This window comes from Cibotium barometz, chromosome 3, assembly GCF_041138505.1.
Source record: "Cibotium barometz isolate CiBa-2024 chromosome 3, ASM4113850v1, whole genome shotgun sequence".
NCBI classification, from domain to species: Eukaryota; Viridiplantae; Streptophyta; class Polypodiopsida; order Cyatheales; family Cibotiaceae; genus Cibotium; species Cibotium barometz.
In genome coordinates, this window is record NC_141048.1 from 52,235,366 (window position 1) to 52,257,940 (window position 22,575).

At 44.6% G+C, this 22,575-nt stretch overlaps 1 protein-coding gene across 1 annotated transcript in view; it reads right to left on the bottom strand.

Annotated features, from left to right (window-relative positions):
- Positions 1-2,133: 2,133 nt before the first annotated feature.
- Positions 2,134-22,575, bottom strand: part of CRR7 (chlororespiratory reduction 7) — a 53,695-nt gene continuing 33,253 nt past the window's right edge. The window contains exon 2 of the mRNA XM_086823457.1: positions 2,134-2,822. Coding sequence (XP_086679583.1) covers positions 2,547-2,822 — 276 coding nt within the window. The 3' untranslated portion in view covers positions 2,134-2,546. The remainder of the gene's footprint in view (positions 2,823-22,575) is intronic.

Here is a 22,575-nt window from a genome sequence, read left to right on the forward strand (position 1 = left end):
AGACATCTTTAAGAACATAGCTAAAACCACCAAGCCAAAAATAAAGTAATAAATATTTAAGATCAGACTAACTTATGAACAAGTCAACATCAAATCTCAAACATTTGTAAAAACATCAGAAGAGCATGTCAACAATCAAGTAAAAAACCTTTTCCAAGGCTAAGGCAACATCAAAACTTAGACATCTGTAATATCACTAAAGTAGCATTTCCACAATCAAATACAATAGATACTTTGCCAAGGCTAAGGCTACCATCAGATAGCTATAAATGAAACTCAAACAATTACAGCAAGCTGTCTAAGATTCTTTTAGGAAACAAATTGATCAAACAGGTTCAGTTAGTCAATTAGTAGCGAAAAGGTAACTCTCCTAGGAAGGAGGATCAAGTAAGCCCAAACATTTCTAACCAAATCAGATTTCAGACAATCAAAAGCTCCTGATTCATTTTTAGTACTTGAAAGACAAAAATTCTAAATGCATGAACACTAATGTTCAACAGATTGTGAACCCAATCATTGAAATTAAATTAAAATTTACCCAAATTTTAATCATAAATTGAGGGTTCTTGCCCTTAAGTGATTCGTCTGTTTTAGTAATGTAATCAATTAATTTTAAGCCATGAAAATGAGCCTCAAATTGGAGAATCAAGTGTGCCCAATATACCAGATCTATATTCCAAGTGGATAATATTACAGGACAAAATTAATCTTAAAAGCTTTTACAGATAAGGTGATCATCCAAGTGGACAAAATTAATTCAATGATCATTTTATCAATTGCCCAAGTATACTGAGTCTTGATATTATGGTTAGTGCTGTACAAATTTTAGTTTAAGGTTACCAATTACTAATAAAGTTGTAATTTTAACTTTAAGGAAAAAAATTTCAAAATTGAAGAACTGTATTATGAAAACTCATTCATTATAGTGAGTAATCATCCATAATAATACCATGGCAACCAAATTATATGCGTCTAGACAATCCCATAACCAACAAGCAACCAATCACTACCACCAAGAAAACCAAAATAGTAATCCAAATATGTCAATGAGTTAAAAGTTAATCCTAGATTTAGTACTAAACCAACAGCTTAACAGCTTAGCAATCAACATATATGCTTTGAGACAATCTTGATCAACTACTACAAACACCAAAGAAACCAAAACATGTAGCCTTGCACTACTAAGTAAAGACTTAAAAAATTTTGAATCTCAAAAAAAGACTAACATGAAACCCAGATGTACTAGGTGCTTATCAATAATGTGTTATATAACTCAGTTGTACTCTCATCAGAATACCATATCAAACTTTTTAACAATTATTAAACATCCAAGTTCCTCATCCATTATGTAACCGGAACCTTTTTTTTTTAATGGATGAATTTTATCAAGTTGAGAGTATAATTTAATTTCCATATTAAACTCACTTTCATTAGACATATTAGGACAGTAGATTAACCATCTGAAGACAACTGATTAACCAAACATGTACTTTAGCGTACTAGCCAATGTGTAGGTACTTTGCTTAAAGCAAATCCAAGATTACCAAGAAACCAACCACCCAACATCAAGGCATCCAAAACTTGTGCATTTAGACAATCACAAAACCAACAAGCAACTCTCTGCCACCTTCAGAAAACCAAAAAATGTACCATTACAGTAAGTAGAGGCCCTTAGTGCACTCTACTTGAGTTTGTTGACTCGCCATAAAAGATCCAGACGAAGGTGTTTGCGCAGGCAGAACCGAAAGCAAGGACATCATTAAGCATAAGAAGAAACAAAATTCAGTGCAGAGGCCAAGCCATCAAGCCCTTTAAATAGCCAAGGAACAATCTTCAATAAAATACCCGGTTAGGATAACTGCATGCATTTATATTATATTATATTATACAAGAATATGTACTATATTATATGCACACATGTACAGATATTAACTGTGTTTACAAGAAATTATCTATTCACTTTGGGTATGACTCAAATGCACAAATGAAGTATCTGCTGTGCACCACTAATGCAAGAGACAGCAAGGCTGATACGCATCATCGGTGTGGTGCGGTTCCATCCCTAAGATGATCACTGATGTGAAGGACAGTGGTGATGGGCTCTATGAAGAGCACTCAAGTAGAGCATATAAAAGCTTATAAAACTACAGTTACAAAAGAAAAACAAAAGACTCGGCACACACACTTCCAATCCCAATACTTGAAAGCCCCCAGACATCAAGTTTTTGACATCTTATTTACATGCCAAGTTTACAGCATTATCCGCCACTGATATTGCTACTCCAATGTCCCCACGACTGTATGGTAACACACTCTCATTTGTCTGACTCTTTTTCAACATTATGCTGCACAATCGGCAAGCCTCAGTTTCCATAAAATGGAGATTGTGGCAGCCAAGTCTTGCCAGCAACGCACCTTTTACCAACAAAAAGACCCTGTGCTCCCAAGCAAGCCAAAAAACCCAATAGGACAATGCCAAAATACACTTTACAACCTTACTGGAGCACACCACAAACACCAGGCTACTCACTTAGAAGGTCAAGCTACTAGAGTCGAACTTCAAACCATTGGACTGTGCCTGACCCATCACTTATATCCAGTTCACACGCAGACTCGACAAGATATGTCACAGCTTCATCAAGGTCACTGAACCTTGCCAGATCTGCAGGAAGGGTACTGCTAGGCCAATTCTCAAGCCATCTTCTCAATCTGGCTCGAAGCTCCTCCAAATCCACAAACACCTCATCTTGCCCAGGCTCAATAAGCACATAATCGTCGCAGTCACCGTAGAGTGCGGACCTTGATCCCAACTTAGAAAACAACTGCAGTCAACAACCCAAGTTTGAGAGAGAAATTAGACCATAAACCTCTCTCTCTCTCTCTCTCTCTCTCTCTCTCTCTCTCTCTCAAACTTATTTCATGTTCATTTTGTCCTTTTTTTTTCTGGACATCCAGAAGACATTGACAGTCGTACATTGATTTGTATCATAGGTCGAGTTCGGCCTCTAGTAGACGTTAATACAGCTCTCTCTCTCTCTCTCATTCATTTTTGAAAGAGAAATTTCACCATGAACCTCTCACATCCTTGGAATGGAGCCAAGAAGAGAGACAACAGGTCATGATGCTCTTCACACAGTAAACCTTTATTTCACACAACATCATTCTAGCAGAGTTTGCAGCCCGTCCACTCCACACAAATGCCTCATATCAATTGGTCACATACATACACAGGATGTGACACCTAGGGGCCACGCCAAAGGGCAGACAAAGACTATCATGGCTTGCTTTCACTTCAACTATGCGCCTCGCTTCGTAAAGAGTAGATGATTGCTGGTATGCTTGTGTTATGAGATGGATGCCTTCACATGGGCTTTCTCTCAATGCATTGCCACCACTCTAGTATATTGTACAACCTAATAAATCAATTCCACAAGAAATGAACATAGTGATTGGAGATGACATTTGGAAAATATATATACACAAGACTTGTATCGAGTCGGACAAAGACCCTCCCATCTGGATGAGTGGGATAAAGACCTTGCCATGACAAATTCCTCAGACTAACAAAGAATGGCTTCATTCAAATGCTAGGTTATCATGAGTCCAGACGCGTGCTAGATTAATGCTATCATAAACTGCAAGTACACAAAAGGCAAGGCTAAATTGACCTAATCTACTGTATATTGCATGCATGAATATATACAATGGATAAAAATTAGACCTGTAAAAGATCAAGCTGCATCCTACCATGCGTTAATGCTAAAGATGCATGACAAAAGGTTTCCTGATGTTCTGGCTGTTCTTGGGCTGAATCTGGCTGTTCTTGGGCTGAATCTGGCTGCTTGGGAACACCCTACTTTTGACTCACAATACGCCTCTGCTGCTCTGAAGACTGGCACTTGCAGATACTGGTATATGGATGATCTCATCTGTTTTTCTTAACTACATATTTATAGATTTCTGATGGCTGGTTGTTTTGTGGTCAGCCGTCACTTTTCACCCCAAAGATATTATCATTAATTATGTTCATATTGTGCCCAAAAGATGTCCAACCTATGGGTCCATATCTCGCTGAAAATCATGTCCACGTGGAAGTCACGTAAGTGATGCACATGTGACGTGACATCCCCTCCTCGTTCACTTGGAGCACAGGGGGATATTATTCTGCTTTGCTCCTTTCACTTGCAGAAAAATGGTCATTGTGACTTGGAAATGCGGCTCCAACTTCCAAAACATTGACTATCAAGACTGACGAACTGGAGGAAACAACTCTCCCTGCAGTCAACCTGTAGGCACTCTTGCCTACCTCTTCTAGCTCTTCTTTCAATGCAGTCTCCACTAGAACTCATAACATGGAACTCACTACTGGGACTCAAGTCATCCTCCACTGAAGTGAACTCTGAGAATAAACAGCTAATGGTGTTGCCACCAACTCTGGGTTCTAATAGCCCTTGGAGACTAGATCCGGTACTTGTGTTGGCTCTCAAAATCTCACAACTGTACCTCTTAGTTGACCTCGGCCTGCAACATCCAGACCATCCCATGCATGTTAGAGGATTCCCTGTGACCTTGGTGTTCCGCTAGCTCAAAATCCTATGAAAAAACTCCCTGCTCTTGAGTTTCAACCATTGCGGTGCCTTTGAAGACAGGACAGGGTTAGGGTTAGGGTTTACAGAAAGCAAACAGGCGTGGAAAACCAAGCAGAGGGAGTGAACACGACTGCTGTATATCTCAATGATAGAAAAAAGTGAAGTACAAGCCACATGATAGTGACCCCTAAAGGATAAGTGTTCACATGTCCGGCCATAAATGTGCCGGGTGGACCAAAACACTTATAAACTGCATATAAGTGAAACTGAACTAAACTGGGGGAAAAAACCTCCACTAACTGAAGTAAAAAGTGCCCTAGTAACCTACTGATGATCACTAGCACTCCTCTGGGTGCATACACAGCATAAAACCCAACAAACCCCCCTGGAGTGATATGTGATCACTGTACATCATCCACCAAAAGGAAACAAATTCAAAGCATTGCGGAATGCTTCAAATTTTGGACGTGGTAATGCCTTGGTGAAGATGTCTGCCACATTCTGATCTGTAGGACAGTAGATCAGACTGATATCTCCTGCCTGGAGTCTCTCCCGAACAAAATGATAGTGAATCTCAATGTGTTTCGTGCGAGCATGAAACACAGGATTCCTGGCCACAGCAATGGCACTCTGACTATCAGTATAGATAGGTGTAGGCTCCTCCACTGAAATATCCATATCAGTCATAAGACGACGCAGCCAAACACACTCAACAGTAGTAGTGTAGGCTGCTCTGTACTCTGCCTCACAAGACGAAGTGGCCACTGTGGTCTGTTTCTTGCTTAGCCAAGAAATGCATGAAGCGCCAAGGAAGAAACAATTCCCATTAGTGGAATGTCTGGTATCAAAATCACCAGCCCAATCTGAATCACTGTAAGCATGTAACTTCATGTCACCCCCCTCAGGATAAAGCAACCCAAGAGACAAGGTACCCTGCAAATAACGGAATACACGCTTCACAGCTTGCCAATGTGACAACCGTGGGCTGTGCATGAATCTGCTCAACTGAGAGACTGCATACTGAATATCTCGCCTTGTATTACACAAGTAAATGAGGCACCCAACAGCCTGAGCATATGTAGTGGCATCAAAGGAAACACTGTCATCTTGTAGTGACAGTTTCATCCCAGGCTCCATAGGAGTACTAATAGGCTTGCAATCCTGAAATTTAAACTTCTCCAGAAGTTTAGCAACATAACGTGATTGCAACAACCCAATGCCTCTGTTATCCTGCACAAACTGTATGCCCAAATAGTAATGTACAAGGCCCAAGTCAGACATGTCAAATGTCTGTTGCAATATCTCCTTAAAAGCTGCAATTTTGTCATCATTTGATCCCATGAGCAAGAGATCATCCACATAAAGACTGATGACCAGCAGATCTGTCTCTTCTTTCTTCACATACAAAGTGGCCTCTGATGGACTGTTCACAAATCCCTGAGTGAGTAGAAAAGCATCTATTTTTGCATACCAAGCTCGTGGAGCTTGTTTCAAACCATACAAGGCCTTTTTCAGCCTGCATACTTTCCCCTCATGACCATGTTCTGCAAATCCCATGGGCTGAAATACATATACTTCCTCCTCGAGGTCCCCATGTAGGAATGCAGTCTTTATGTCCAACTGGTGAACAACCCAACCACGATGTGCAGCCAATGCAATGACACACCTAAGTGTCGACATACGGGATGTAGGAGCAAATGTCTCCTCATAATCAATGCCCTTTTTCTGTGCATAGCCCTTTGCAACTAGACGGGCTTTGTACTTGTCAATGGATCCATCTGCATGTCTTTTCAACTTATAGACCCATTTAGTACCAATGGCTTTCTTGCCTTTGGGCAGATCAACCAAATCCCATGTTTGATTCTTTTTAATAGAATCAATCTCATCCTGCATGGCTTTGTTCCAATGCACATTATCTCGTGCATCCACAAATGAATCAGGCTCATCATCATCCTGTAAACTGGCTGCCATAACCAGATTCAAATCCATGATGTGTGCATGCTCATTGGTCCTTGTCTCCCTACGAGTACGACCAGCAAGAGGACCTTCTAAATGGCTGTCCTGTAATGTCCTCAAATACCATCTAGGTATATGTCTGACCTGTGGTGCCTGCTGCCCCATATTTGGTTCAGCTTCTGGCTCATTTGGCTGCTGAATTTCTGCACCACCTACATCATTTGCTGGCTGTCCAGTACCTCATGAGTTGGATCACCAACTGTGGAATGAAACTCCATGGGTAGTAGACCTTCAAACACATCATTTTCAGCCTGATTTGCCTCATAACCAGCCATGGATAATTCTGATTTTTCATCAAAAATCACATCCCGACTGATGAATATCTTCCTGGATAGTGGGTCATATAACCTGTAGCCTTTGCTCTCACGGCTATACCCAACAAAAATGCATTTTGTGGCTTTATCATCAAGCTTCCTCCTTAACTCTTTGGGTATGTGTGCATAAGCAAGACACCCAAAGATACGAAAATGCGATACAGAAGGCTTGCGGCCATGCCAAGCCTCAAAAGGAGTAATAGAAACCAATGCCTTTGTGGGACATCGATTTAAAATATGACAAGCACACATTACTGCTTCCACCCAAAAGATATGTGGTAGTCTTTTTGCTTTTAGCATACATCTGGCCATCTCCATGAGTGACCGATTTTTCCTTTCTGCAACCCCATTCTGCTGTGGAGTGTAAGGAGTAGTATACTGATGTTTTATACCTCTACTCCCAAGAAAGGAATTCAGCACATGTGACATATATTCCCCCCCTCGGTCAGAACGGAGAGTCTTCACCTTGCATCCTGACTCTGTCTCAGCAAGTGCTACAAAGGCCAAAAATGCATCATATACCTGTGATTTCTGTGTCAAAGGATAGACCCAACATATACGAGAGAAGTCATCAATAAATGTTGCAAAATAAAAGCAACCACCTAATGACTTCGTCTGCATGGGACCACAAAGATCACTGTGTATAAGTTGCAACTTTGCAGTTGCTCTTAGAGCCTGATCACGTGGGAAGGAAAACCTGTGCATTTTTCCCAAAATACATCCTTCACAAATGTGATCTGGAGGCTTCTCCATGAGAGGTAGATCTGTAAACATATTATGTCGCTGCATAAGCATAAGACTACCAAAATTTACATGCCCCATGCGAGCATGCCATAACTCCGCATCAACCATAGCTGGAGTAAGAGTGAATGCATGATAAGCAGACTGATCCACTGGCTGAAATGCATCCAACTCATAAAGTCCATGACATAATGTACCAGTAAGCATCAAGGTCAAGGCATTGGCTTTGTCTCTGACCATGCATTTATCATCATCAAAGTGGACTTGCATTCCACAATGTGCTAAAGAAGAAATGGACAACAAATTCTTCTTTATCCCTGGTACATATAAGGCATCTGTAAGGCGGAGAATGGAGCCATCAATGGCTGTAAGCTGAATCTCCCCAATGCCACACACTGGATATGAAGCATTGTTGGCACACTGAACAGTTTTGCCAACAGGGGCAGGGCCAACATGACTAAACAAATCCCTGCGAGATGTGATATGCTTTGAGGCACCACTATCAAAATACCAAGTACATGCATGCTCTGTCAAACTGAGTGCCTGTGAAGACCAAGAGGCATCATAGCTGCATGTAAAAAAACAGTAATCCCTGTCCTCAACAAAAGAAGCAGTCTCTGGAGGAGCTTTAGGAGCATCATTAACAGACATCCCAGCTTCCTTTGCCTTCTCTTTGGCAATCCTCTTCCTACATTCCGTGATGTAGTGACCTGGCTTCTTACAGTAATGACATTTGCCCTTCTTCTTGGGCTATCCATCACCTTTCTTGGTATCCTGTGAAGAACCACCATCACCTGAATTTTGATTTGCACTCTTTGGCTGAGATTTCCCTTTCCCCTTTTGACCTGTAGTAAATGCTTGTTCAGCATTTGTGTTCATATTCATATTCTTCCTCATTTGCTCCTCTTGTAGTAAGAGAGCAACAAGTTCCTGATACTTGAGGGATTCAACAGCATTCCTCATGCTGAGGTTCAAAGAGGTATGGAAAGCCAAGTAAGCTCTTGGCAAAGAGTGCAAGATGGTGGACACAAGCTGTGTCTCAGGAATAATCTCATCCACATTGATGAGTTGCTCTCTCAAATCCTGCAGCTTGTTTAAGTGGCTAGACATATCATCTCCTTCATTCATTTTCTGATTTTCCAGCTCTCTTTTCAAAAATGAGATCCTAGCCTCATTACGAGCAGCATACATCTGCTCCAAAGTCACCCATGCATTCTGTGAAGTGCCAGCTGAACGAATATGAGGTATAATGGACCTCTGAACTGACAATGCAATGAGTGACAAAGCTTGTGCATCCCTGGCATCCCATGTCTTTTGAGCATTTGTTCTCTGAACAGGCAATGGCTGTCCTGGAGCCTGTACCTGTTGTCCTCGTCCACGAGCACCCCCTTGGGGAGGAGTCTCTGGAGCCAATGGACCTGGACGTGGTTCATCACCACTAACAAAATCCCAAAGACCTTTTGCCACAAGCACATTTTTCAGCATAAAACTCCATAAGGAGTAGTTCGTGCCATCCAATTTGTCTTCCTTAGACAAATATGTGAATACATCACTTTGCTGTTGATTTGCCATTATGCTTTACGCACAAAGTTGTACCTGTTTACCAAAAAACCCAATAGCAAAAACCCTGATAACAACTGTACTCCACTGAATACAGTTCACCCAAATCTGCCTGCACTCTCAATCCTCTGAATGTGCAGCTTAATGCACCAATGACTGAGTAGAGCAGCAAATGGCGTACACAATGCCAAAATGCCCCAAAAATGCCCAAATTTGCTGCACCCAAATTGTGCAAAAAAAAAAAACCTGAATATTTTCTTGCTAGAAAAACTGCCTGTTGTGCCTGTATATTTTTCTGGCTAGAAAAACTGCCTGTTGTGCCTGTATATTTTTCACAGAGAAAAATAAGAATGCCCAAAACTCAAAACCTGTAATGCTTACCAGCTGAGATTTAATACGTATGAGTTGATTGTTGTACTCGTAGACTGTTGTACTGTGCAGGTACTGTACGAAAGCAGTCCTCTGTAAGCAAGTAGGTACAGTACGAATACTGAGGCGACCACAGTACTGTGCAGGTACAGTCTGCGCTGAAGGCTTATTGCTGCGCAGGTGACAGTCGGCGCTGTCTGGGGCTGCAGGTGGCGCACAGGTCGGGCTGAAGGCGACGTGAAGGTTACTTGTAGTAACTGTAGGCAGCGTGTTACAGGTGGCGCATAGGTACACGGTCTGAAGGCGGCGCACTGTACCCGACTGAAAAGGAAATGAGTAGTACTTGTAGGCGGCGTACTATAGTACCCGACTGAAGGCGACTGATTACAGGCAGCACGCGTAGAGATTAACTGACGGCGCACAGGTGAAGGTGACTTCGATTGACTGTACGGGCTGGTACAGCTGTACGGGCTGCAGCAACACAGAGCTTCAATGCTCTGCTGAAGGCGGCGCAAGATGTGTACGGGCAGGTAGTGTAGAGCTTCAACGCTCTGATACCAATTGAAGACAGGACAGGGTTAGGGTTAGGGTTAGGGTTTACAGAAAGCAAACAGGCGTGGAAAACCAAGTAGAGGGAGTGAACACGACTGCTGTATATCTCAATGATAGAAAAAAGTGAAGTACAAGCCACATGATAGTGACCCCTAAAGGATAAGTGTTCACATGTCCGGCCATAAATGTGCCGGGTGGACCAAAACACTTATAAACTGCATATAAGTGAAACTGAACTAAACTGGGGGAAAAAACCTCCACTAACTGAAGTAAAAAGTGCCCCAGTAACCTACTGATGATCACTAGCACTCCTCTGGGTGCATACACAGCATAAAACCCAACAACCTTTGTGTCAACGTTGCTTGCATTTCCTTCCAAGGAATGGGAACCACTCCGGTACTCGGGGTGTGCTCCCCGGGGCCTGTATACCAAACGACACAAATACCCTTGTGAGAAAAAAAACTTTCAATGCCTCTTGGTCAAGGCAATGGTGAGGGCTTCATCCCTTCGTGATGAGCAAGGGCGAATTGAGCAGCAAAAGCCACACTACCGAAATGCAACAAAGCCTTCTTTGCCTAGGTGAACAAAATTCAGCACCTTCTCTTATCAAGCCTGACGCTTGTTTTGATATCAATGTAGCATGCACCTATCCAGAGGCGTTTCTGAGATAAGATTAACAATGAAATCACACTTGCTGAAAACTGAATATGCACAGAGATTAGGATTATAAGTTACGCAAGGACACCGTATTGGGTCCCAACTACCCTCTCAAGGGCCCCCACTGCTGTATATTGCTTGATTTATTGCAAGAAGAATGGAGAGGTACAATGACTGAAAGTGTTGTCCACAGGCCTGCACTGGACTAAGACCTTATGGGACTGAATTGGACCTCGATTTGGAGCTGATTTGGGTGCCCTAGGGCTGTGTGTTTGACTGCCCTGTAGCCACCCTTGTTTGCACCTGTGGCTGGCCTGAAATACCCCTGCTGGAAGGGCGCCTCCTTGATGCGTTATGCTGCGGTCCTGGCCGTCTATGATGTGTTAACCTGCAACACTTGTATGGCCTGTGTTTTGATGATGTGAAGCTGAAGATGATGTGCACTATTGGGCTAAAGCTGTAACTTGGTTGAACACAATACTAATCAATACACTTAAATACACTAAGATTTGATGGACACTTGCTCAAATACAAGAAGTAAATTGCTGAATTGACAAGAGACACACAATGAGCCGGAACGGCCGACCCCTCCCTCAAATAAAGTATATTGATCTTGGGAGAATCAAGTACATAGTGTCATAGGCATTTCTGACCAAATTTCCATACCAATGCATATGAATACAGTATTGCAAACAAGTGGTTGTCGATGTGGACTTGCAATCCACACTACCCTCTCAAGTGCCCATGTTCCCTACCATCTGCTCTCTATTGTTCCACCAACACATGGTAGCAACAATCTGCAAGAGAGCACGTAGGACAAGAGAACACTACACAGGGTATGTGATCTTGTAATCCGGTTCCTCCCTGCTACTTACTTCCATATTTAGGCATAAAAGCTTACCAATAGCAAGTAGAGTCGATGACAGCGGAAGTCTTCGCGATGGAAGTCCTTGGAGTGTTGAGATCTTCGATTTGTCACCTTTCTTCGCAACAAAAGTCTTCAAGAGGATGAAGGGAACCTTGAGAAAGCTTCCCCTATGGTTCAACTTGAGAAAGGAGGGCTGAAATTAGGGTTTTCAGCAAAAAGACCAGAAATTACAACAATAAAGAGAGCTGTTTTGCTAAATTTTAGTCATTGGGAGTGTGTAGGAGAGTGATTAGCATCTGGAAACACTCTTGGAAGCTTGAGAAACACCTTAAAAACACAACCAATGGTTGAACACGGAATATCTGGATCTCCAGCCCAATGTGAAGCAGCCCATCCAAGAAGAGTGCACCCTTGGCCATAGAACATGCCAAAGTCCAAACTACCACGCAAGTACCGAAGAACCCTGAGAGCACACCGCCAATGCTACTGACAAGGTTTGCATGTGAAAGAACTCAATAAGCTGACTGTGAAACAAATGTCTAATTGGGAGTAGGTCAACCATACCAAACAATTGACGAGAACCCGATACTGTTCGTGATCAATCCCTGGAGTAGCATCAAGAAGAGAAAGCTTCTCACTAGTATGCTCTTACGTGTGTATGTGTGCGTGGGAGCATATTTTGATATCAAGTTCTATACCCACTATTGGGCACTGATGATGTTAGTGGGAATGTCGTAGTATCTAGTCCATACTATGCATGATGGAGTTGATGGTTTATTGTCTTGTGAATGACTACCATGAGGTTATAAATTGCACATTCTTAAAAGGTGAATTTGGGCATGTTCTTGGATTCATCTAGGTATATAAAGCTTCTCACTAGTATCCATAGGAGAAGATACTGGTCTACATCCAGTCATCTGAAACCTGTCAAGAATCTCTCGTGTGTACTTTTGCTGAGAGAAGAAAATACCCTGAGGGGTCTACCAAATCTCAAAGCCAAGAAAATAGTGCAAACGGCCAAAATCTGTCATCTCAAACTCTGTCTCCAAAGCATCCATGATTGAACGGAGCCTCACAGAATAAGAACTTGTAAAGATGAGGTCATCAACATAGATCACAATGATAACAACTAACCCCCTCTCAAGGAGGATATAAAGGTTCGAATTTGCATGAGGACAGCACAGGCCAAGCTTTTAAAAGAACTCATCAATCCACTGGTACCAAGCCCGCGGAGCCTGCTTCAAACCATACAAAGCTTTCTTCAACCGGTACGCTTGGTCCTGTTTGCCTGGAACCTCAAATCTTGACGGTTGATCAATATACACTTTTTGTGTAAGCTCTCCATTAAGGAAAGCCGACTTGACGTCCATCTGGAATACGGGACATCTATGATGTCTTGCAAGAGCAAGAACGGTTCGAATGGTGGTCATCTGGGCCGTCGGAGCGCAAGTCTCATCGAAGTTAACTCCAGGGCGCTAAGCATAGCCCTTGGCAACCAACCTCGCCTTGTGCTTGCCCAAGCTGCCATCAGCTCGGTACTTCATTTTGAAGATCCACCGCATACCAATCACCTTACGCTGCTGTGGCCTAGGCACCAAAATCCAAGTGCCATTCCGTTCAATAGCATCCAACTCTGCCTGCATATAGCATGACGTCAAGGCTCATGTGAAAGAGCCTTGTCCACAGAAGTGGGATTAGAATGACCATGAATAATAGAGTACATAAGAGCATAGTTAACAAACATGTTGCTCTCATGAATTTGTTTTCCTGTATCTCTGGAAGATCGCCTAAGAGAACCAGGCGGAGGAGCAGAAGGAAGCTCTTATAACCCAAAATCATGAACTGTCTGAAAATACCATCCAGGCACCGATCTACTTGAATTCGTTGGAGGAGGAGCAGAGTCATCATCATCATCTGACTAAGAATCCACAAGTGCAGGTGCAACAGTAGCAGGGGGAGGAGGAGGAGGAGGCGGAGGAAGAAGAAGCTCACCACCCCCCTCGAAAGATGGATGTAGGAGTCTCGTCAAACACCACATCACAGCTCACAACTTTGTCGGCCTGCTGATCATACGGACGATATGCCTTGGACACAGAACTATATCCGAGAAAAGTCATGCGTTGAGACTTCGAGTCCGACTTGGAGCGACGCTCCTTAGGCACATGTACATACGTCGAACAACCAAATACCCGCAAATGAACAATAGAGGGCTTCTCACCATGGAAAGCCTCATATGGAGTTTTATCTGGAAGAGCAGCACTAGGAGACCTATTCTACAATAGAAGCCGCCTCAACCCAGAAACCTCGAGGTAAAGAAGAATGCTCAAGCATAGCACGGGCCATCTCCCATGATGGTCCTGTTCTTCCTCTTTGCAACTCCATTCTGTGATGGAGTATATGCTGTAGTAAGCTGTCTCCAAATGCCATGATCCTTGCAATATTGTTGAAACTCCTGGAATGTGAACTCACCCCCTCTGTCAGTCCTGAGAACCTTGACCGAATAACCAGTCTCTTTTTTCACCTCAACCCTCCAATCACAAAAGTGCTGAAAAGCCTCATCCTTGGACTTCAAAAAGAAAACCCAAGTAAATCTAGAGAAGTCATCCACCATCACAAGCATGTACAACGCCTTACTCAAAGACGTGGTACTCGTAGGACCACATAAGTCTGCATGAACAAGAGCAAGTGATGTCGAAGATCTATGGGTCGCCTCCTTCGGAAAGGCGGCTCGGTGTTGCTTCTCTTGTAAACAAGAGGAACAAACAGAATATGGAGCCTTGATGGTCGGTAAACCCTCAACTAACCCATCCTTCGAAGCTCGCTATAGAAGCTGATAACTCAAATGGCCAAACCGAGCATGCCAAAGAGCTGAAGAAGAACCGGTAGAGAGCAAAGCGGTCAACTTGTATAGGCTACTATCATGGACTCCGTGAGCCAAGATGCTACCAGTCTCCTTATTACGAATAATAATCTCATAACGAGAGAAGATCACCTTTGCACCCTGAGTTGTAAGAGTACTCACTGACAAAAGGTTAAATGCCAAGTTTGGAATGTACAGAACGTTGGAGAAGTACCTCTTGTCCTCGGAGGAGCGGGAGATGGGGATGGTGCCATGTCCATGAACTGGCACGTAGAAGAATCACCCAAAGTCATATTGCCTGTACTGGCAGTAAAGTCCTCGAACCAATCCTGATGAGGTGTCATGTGAGCGGTAGCACCACTATCCACAATCCAAGACCGTGATTGAGAAGTCACAAGAGCCAGTACACGACGAGCACCAGCTAATAAAAGAATACCATCATCCTTGGGTCAAGAGCCATTTCATGGAGCATTAAAAAGCAGCCTACTGTGGTGCTTTCCTCCACACAGGCGAAGTATTGTGCAGTTTGTTATGCTGCATGTGAGGCGATTTGGTTGCGGAGATTATTGGAAGAACTTGTCTTTCCTCCTACCGGATCTACTCTTTTGGTGTGACCATCAGAGTTGAATCGCCATCACCAAGAATCCTGTGTTTCATGCTCGTACGAAACACATTGAGATTCAGTATCACTATGTTCGTGAACGGGTTCTTGCTGGAGATTTGCGTTTGGAGTATTGTCCTTCAGCAAAGAATGTAGCAAATTTGTTCACCAAGCCAGTGTCTCAAGCTTCCTTGGATCCTCATCTTCGGCTTCTCGAAGTTTGTTCAGCATCTCGTGCTGAGAGGAGGTGTTAGCATATTCATCCCCATATTCTGCCCATGTATTGTGTCCACATTTGATCCCTTTTATGGCCCTTGGTTGTGGGCTGGCCACCCCTATTTTCCCCATTTTCCTTGTATTTTTCCAAGGTCGGGTGATGCACCTCCAGTCGGCCAGCTCCTTTGTCCAAGTCGGCCAGTTATCTTTTGTTCCAATCGGCCAGCCCCTCATGACTTATATATAGGTGGGCTAGCCTCTTCACTTTTCAGTAGTATGGTCATCTTTTGTATCCCTCACTTATGAGACCTTTACCTCTCTTGCTCAGGATTGCTTTCATTGCAGTATATTCAGCTTAGTTGCTTCATATCTCTCCCTCTCTTGCACATCTCAGATCAACACACTCTAGTGCTTATCTTGATTCCACTCTGTGCACTCTTTTGTCAGAATATGCAGCGGAGATGAAGACAAGATCTGAAAACACAAGAGCAAGTGCACTGCAGAAAAACACAACAATAAAGAAGGAGAGAGAGAGGCATGTAACTCTGCTATATACACAAGAAATCCCAAAATACAGAATATGAAGTGTGTGGGGGCTAGGGGCCATTTTATATGGCCCCTATGATCCAGTCGGCCAGCACATAAAGCAGCCGACAGCACTCTGATGACACCCAACCTGCAATATCTCCAGTCGGCCAGCAACTTGCAGTTGGCTAGCACTCAGAGTGAGTCGTGGAGAAGCAGAAGCAGTTGGCCATCATAACTGGGTCATCTAGGAGCCACATGACAGCCTCCCACACCAGAGAAAATAGGGAAAAATAGGAAAAAAAAATATGGAGAGTGGGGAAAAATGAGAAAACACCTAAATCAGGCGGCACACCCACAACAGAGGCCCTGGTGTAAATATACAGACAGGAGATGACTGCTAACACCCCCTCTCAACTCCTAGATGTGGAACCAACTCTAGGGAGCTCGAGTGCTGCCGGAGCATAGCCTGAGGTAGAGACTTCGTGAAGAGGTCCACCGCATTGTCCTACGTCGAACAATAAAGAAGCAAGATGTCACCAGCCAAGATCTTCTCGCGTACAAAGTGATATTGTATCTCTATGTGCTTGGTCCGGGCATGGAAGACCGGGCTCCGAGCAATAGCTATACAGCTCTGGTTATCGCACTGGATGATTGTGGGCTCCTTCTGTGTAAACCCAAGCTCGCCAAGCAACCTCTGCAGCCACACAACCTCGCAAGCAGCACCACAAGCACCCCGGTACTCTGCCTCCGTCGATGATAAGGCAATAGTTGGCTGCCTCTTTCTGCTCCATGAAATCGCTCCTGAGCCAAGGGAAAAACTGTAGCCTGATGTGGATCTCCTTGTGTCTGGATCTCCTCCCCAATCTCAGTCACTCCATCCTTGGAGTCTGTCTCCATCCATCAATCCCCTCCTGTGTGGAAGAGTCCAAGATCCTTCGTACCCTGCAAATACCGCAAGATCCGCAATCATGCGTCCCAATGAGACTTCAACGGCGTCTGCATGAATGAGCTCAACAGCCCCACGAAAAAGCTCAAGTCCAATCTGGTGTTCAGCAACCAGATCAATGAACCAACCAGCTTCCGATACACAGAGGCATCAACTGGCTCACAAGGATCATTCACTGTTAGCTTCGTGTTCGGGTCCATCGGCGACGTAATAGCCTTGCAGTTCTCCATCCCAAAGGCCTCAAGCAACTCATGAACATACCGCTGCTGAGAGACAAAAAAACCCCTCTAGGTCTGCCAGATCTCCAATCCCAAGAAGAAGTGGAGTAAGCCTAAGTCGGTTATCTCAAACTCCTTCGACAAGGCAACCTTTGTCACTCCAATGTGCTCCACATGACTGCCGGTGAGAATGAGATCATCCACATAAAGGATGATTAACGTAACCATGCCGCATTACCGAAAGAGATACAGGTTGGGATCTGCAACTAATCTCTGAAATCCAGTCCGGAGAAAGAAGGAATCAATCTTCTGATTCCAAGCCCTAGGAGCCTATTTAAGACCACACAAGGCCTTCCTTAACCTGTAAACCATCCCTTCTGATCCTGGAACCACAAAGCCTGGAGGCTGCTCAACATACACCTCCTCCTATAGGTCACCATTAAGGAAGGCAGATTTGACATCCATCTGATACACAGGCCACCTCTGAGAAGAAGCAAAGCAAGAAAGGTCCGAATTGTGGTCATCCTCACTGTCGGTGCAAAGGTATCCTCATAGTCGATGCCTGGCCGCTGAGCATAACCCTTAGCCACGAGTCTGGCTTTGAGTTTGTCCACCGACCCATCTGACGCATATTTGGTCTTAAAGACCCACTTAACACCAATGACTGACCGTTTTGACGGCCTCGGTACCAATTCCCAAGTGTTGTTCTTCTCGATGGCATCCAGTTCCACCTACATAGAAAGAAGTCACGGGAAGGAGTCATGTTCCAGGAAGCACCACTGTCGAGAATCCACTACCGAGGTTGGAGTCTTTTTGCAGCTGAAACTGAAGAATCAGCACTCTTCCCAGTCCGCTTAGGACACTTCATCCAATAGTGGTCTTTCTCGCCACAATCATTGCAGGTCCTTTCGGCCTTCAGTTTCTCTCGGTCTGCGTCAGGCTTCTTCTCAGAAGACTTCTCCGATGAAGCCTTCCCTTTGCCCTTGTTGTTGTTATTCCGGCCTTTCGACCGTTGGCCAGTTAAGGCCTCCGAACCTCCGCCCTGTGGAGGGTTCGTGAATCTTTCCTCCTGGTCCAAGACCATGGGCACAAGCTCCTCCCATGTGATGGTGCTGAGCCTGCCACTAGTAATCAAAGAAGAGTAAAATGCTAAGTACTGAGAGGGCAAATGTGACAGCAACGTGATGGCCATATCCTCCGATGATATCTCTTTCCCAGCCTGGAGAACTTCCTGCTAAAGAGCCTGCAGCTTGTTGATGTGCTCCCGCATCGTCGACGACTTTGCAGGATTCATCACCCGCATCTGTACTTCCAAGGAGATCCTCTTCATGGGTGATACCCTATTATAGAGAGAAGCCAAATGCTGCCATATACCTCTGGCCAACGTCATATGCTTGATATGATTGATTACTTGCGGTGTGCAGTTGAGGAAAATGAAAGAACGCACCCTGGCATTGTCACGATCCCATAACTGTACTTGTGCCTCGCATTCCTTCCGAATCAAGGGTAACTCCCCTTCTTCTAACTCCGGCCGTGGAACCCCAACAACAATGAAATCAGCAAGGTCATAAGACTCCAAAACAAATTCCATCATTACCTTCCATATGCCGTAGTTGTTCCCGTCCAACTAACGGTCCACTGGGAACGTGAGGAGTGTCGGGATCTTCACATGCTTCTCAGCCATCTCAAGTAAATCTACCATTGCGGGGGAGTAACTGAAAAGGGTAGGTGGGTTGGGAAAAAAAAAACTTAAACCTGCAAGTGGCTGTCCAGCAAATCAGCCCACCTCCCTCTTGCTTCTCCTCTTCCCAAACGGTCCAAAACAGTCCACCAATCAGCAACAAAACAGCCCCCCTCTTGCTCACACAGTTCTCAAGATCTTCCAAGAGCCTAGAGCTCTGATACCATGTCAGAATATGCAGCGGAGATGAAGACAAGATCTGAAAACACAAGAGCAAGTGCACTGCAGAAAAACACAGCAATAGAGAGGGAAGAGAGAGAGGCGTGTAACTCTGCTATATACACAAGAAATCCCAAAATACAGAATATGAAGTGTGTGGGGGCTAGGGGCCATTTTATATGGCCCCTATGATCCAGTCGGCCAACACATAAAGCAGCCAACAGCACTCTGATGACACCGACCTGCAATATCTCCAGTCGGCCAGCACTCAGAGTGAGTCATGGAGAAGCAGAAGCAGTCACCCATCATAACTGGGTCATCCAAGAGCCACAGGATAGTCTCCCACAACAGAGAAAATAGGGAAAAATAGGGAAAAAATATGGAGAGTGGGGAAAAATGAGAACACCTAAATCGGGCGGGCACACCCACAATAGAGGCCCTGGTGTAAATATACAGACAGGGCTAACATCTTTCACCATGGCGGCCATGTGGCCATTTGTAAAGTAATTTTTGGTAATATATCTTCTATTATGAAAAAAAAAAGAGAGGTGATACTCAAGCCAAGAGAGCAAGTTTGCACAACTCAATGATATTCACTGTAATAATGAATCCACCCAAATACATGCTTTTGTAGGCACCAAGGCCTTATCTTTTCCCCCTTAATAAGAGGGTGTTCTTCACACCACTAAGAACACTTGACCAGACTCCATTCTAAATCCAAAATACCCAACAAATCCCCTTCGAAGTGAGGGTGGAGTTGCATGCATAACCTTCAATAGTCCCATACTCCAGTCTCCAACACAAGCAAAGGAACAAGACACGGTCCCCGCAACTGGCTTAGAGACTCATGAACTAACTCAGAGGCATAAAAGTGTAGAGTTTCAGCCCTGCAATGGTGGTCAAAAGAAGAACATGGCTATGGCTGTTGCATTGCCACACAGTAGAGAAAGGGAATGAGAGAAGACAAGTTCAATACTAGAGAGAGGTAAAGTACACGACTCAAATTGATGTGACACTTGCTTGATTATTTCAATGAAAGTACAAGTACCTTTATAGGTTACAAACGCTCTCCTAACATCACAGATTATGTCACTCACACACAAATATCTAGATATTATTTGATACCCCTCTAAGAGGTGGTTCACACACACACACATACTTCCTCACTCTAGGAGTGGATTTCACACACGGGTAAGACCTTGATTCCCAACAATTCTCTCCTCAAGGGATTACCTCATACTATGTCAAGGATAAATCTTAGGCTCATGGCCTAGTTTCTCATCCCAGTTATGGGGCCCCAAGGGTAGAGTACACACGGGATCAGGTCACTCACAAAACATGAACAACACACAACTAATCACAACACAACAATACAACACATAACTTTGGACTCTAAAGGGCCCGATCATCATGGCAATAATTTGCCTCCTGTATGGAAAGCTCTTTCTTCTCAATGATGTTGGCATCTGCTTTTTTATGATAGAAGTACTTTTCATTGTTGTTGTTTTTCCCACAATGTTTGCACACCTTCTTTGAATAGCAGTTTTTTTTTGTATGATTGTTCGTACGACAAAGGGAACATTTGATACCTTTGAGGCTCTTTGTGAAGGAGGAGTTGTCCCCTCCTATTGCCTTATTCTTGAACTTCTCTTTTTCTTTGAACTCTATCTGCAAAGAGATCGTAGAGTCCTTTCCATGTGCTCCAAAGAGTTTATCCAACATCTCACAAGCTTCTTTGGAAGTCGGGAGATACAGCTGTTAGAAGTCATCTCCTGTCCAATTTTATACACCAGGGCCTTTGTTGTGGGTGTGCCCGCCCTTATGAGGTGTTTTCCCATTTTTCCCCACTCTCCGTATTTTTTCCCCCATTTTTTCCCATTTTTCTGAGGCTTGGGAGGGCTGCCAGGTGATGCCAGGAGCACTCTGAAGCTGGCCGACTGGATTTACATCAGTCGTGGGCTATCAGAGTGCTGGCCGACTTGTTCTGTCTAGGCGGAGGCATCTGTAGCTGGCCGACTGCTATTTTCAGCAGTCGTGGACATATTCCTCAGTCGTGGGCTTTCCTGATGCTGGCCGACTGCCCTCTAGGGGAGTATATGTAGGTCCTCAGCCCCCATGCCTTATTTGTATCATATCTCGGGATCTTCTTGTGTATATAGAGCAGAGTTACACGCCTACATCTGTCTCTCTCTTGTGCTGTTTTTCTGCCTGCGTTTTTGCTTTTGCTCTTGTGTTCCCACGCTTGGTCATCATCTCCGCTGCATATTCTGACATGGTATCAGAGCCTAGGCTCTAGATAGGTCTTGGGATTTGTGTGAGCAAGAGGGGGCTGTTTTGTGGCTGATTGGTGGACTGTTTTGGGCTGATCGGGAAGAGGAGAAGCAAGAGGAAGGCGGGCTGATTTGCTGGACAGCCACTTGCAGGTATCAGTTCTTCTTTGTTCCCACCCACCCACTCTTTTCAGAGTACATCCCCGCTATGGCAGATCTGTTTGAGATGGCCGAGAGACATGTGAAGATCCCGACACTCCCCACGTTCCCGGTGGACCGTCAGTTGGACGGGAGCAACTACGGCATATGGAAGGTGATGATGGAATCCGTTCTGGAGTCTTACGACCTCGCCAATTTCGTCGTTGTTGGTGTTCCACGGCCGGAAGTAGAGGAAGGGGAGTTACCGTCAACCCGAAAGGACCGGGAGGCCCAGACGCAGATGTGGGATCGCGTCAACGCCAGGGTCCGTTCGTTTATTTTCCTCAACTGCACACCACAGGTAATCAATCATGTCAAGCACATGACGCTGGCCAGAGGTATATGGCAGCATTTGGCCTCACTTTACAACAGGGTATCGCCCATGAAGAGGATTTCCTTGGAAGTACAGATGCGGGTTATGAGCCCTGCAAAGTCGTCGACGATGCGGGAGCATATTAACAAGCTGCAAGCTCTTCAGCAGGAAGTTCTCCAGGCTGGGAAGGAGATATCATCAGAGGACATGGCCATAACGTTGCTGTCACATTTGCCCTCTTCGTACTCAGCATTCTACTCGTCGTTGATTACCAGTGGCAGGCTCAGCACCATCACATGGGAGGAGCTTGTGCCCATGGTCCTGGACCAGGAGGAACGATTCACGAACCCTCCTCAGGGTGGAGGTTCGGAGGCCTTTACTGGCCAACGGTCGAAAGGCCGTAACTCGGGCAAGGGGAAGGCTTCATCGGAGAAGTTTTCTGAGAAGAAGTCCGACGCTGACCGCGAGAAACTAAAGGCAGAGAGGACCTGTAATGATTGTGGCGAGAAAGGCCACTACTAGAGGCAGTGTCCCAAGCGGAAGACCGAGAAGGGTGAAGACTCCTCAGCAATCATGAAGACTCCGGCTTTTGTGCACCTGGAGGTGATGGACACCGATGCTTCATTTTCTTCAGGCAGGGAGGAGATTGGAGGACTCTCCGCAACGGATACTCGGGAGTGGATTCTCGATAGTGGTGCTTCCAGGCACATGACTCCTTCCCGTTCCGGTTTACACGATCTCTACAGGTGTTCTGGTCATATTCTTACTGGGGATACGTCCACTATCCCAGTTCACAGTGAAGGCAGGATGGAGATAGTTCCCGATGGCAGAGGGGGGAAGCATTCCTCCCAGGTGTTGT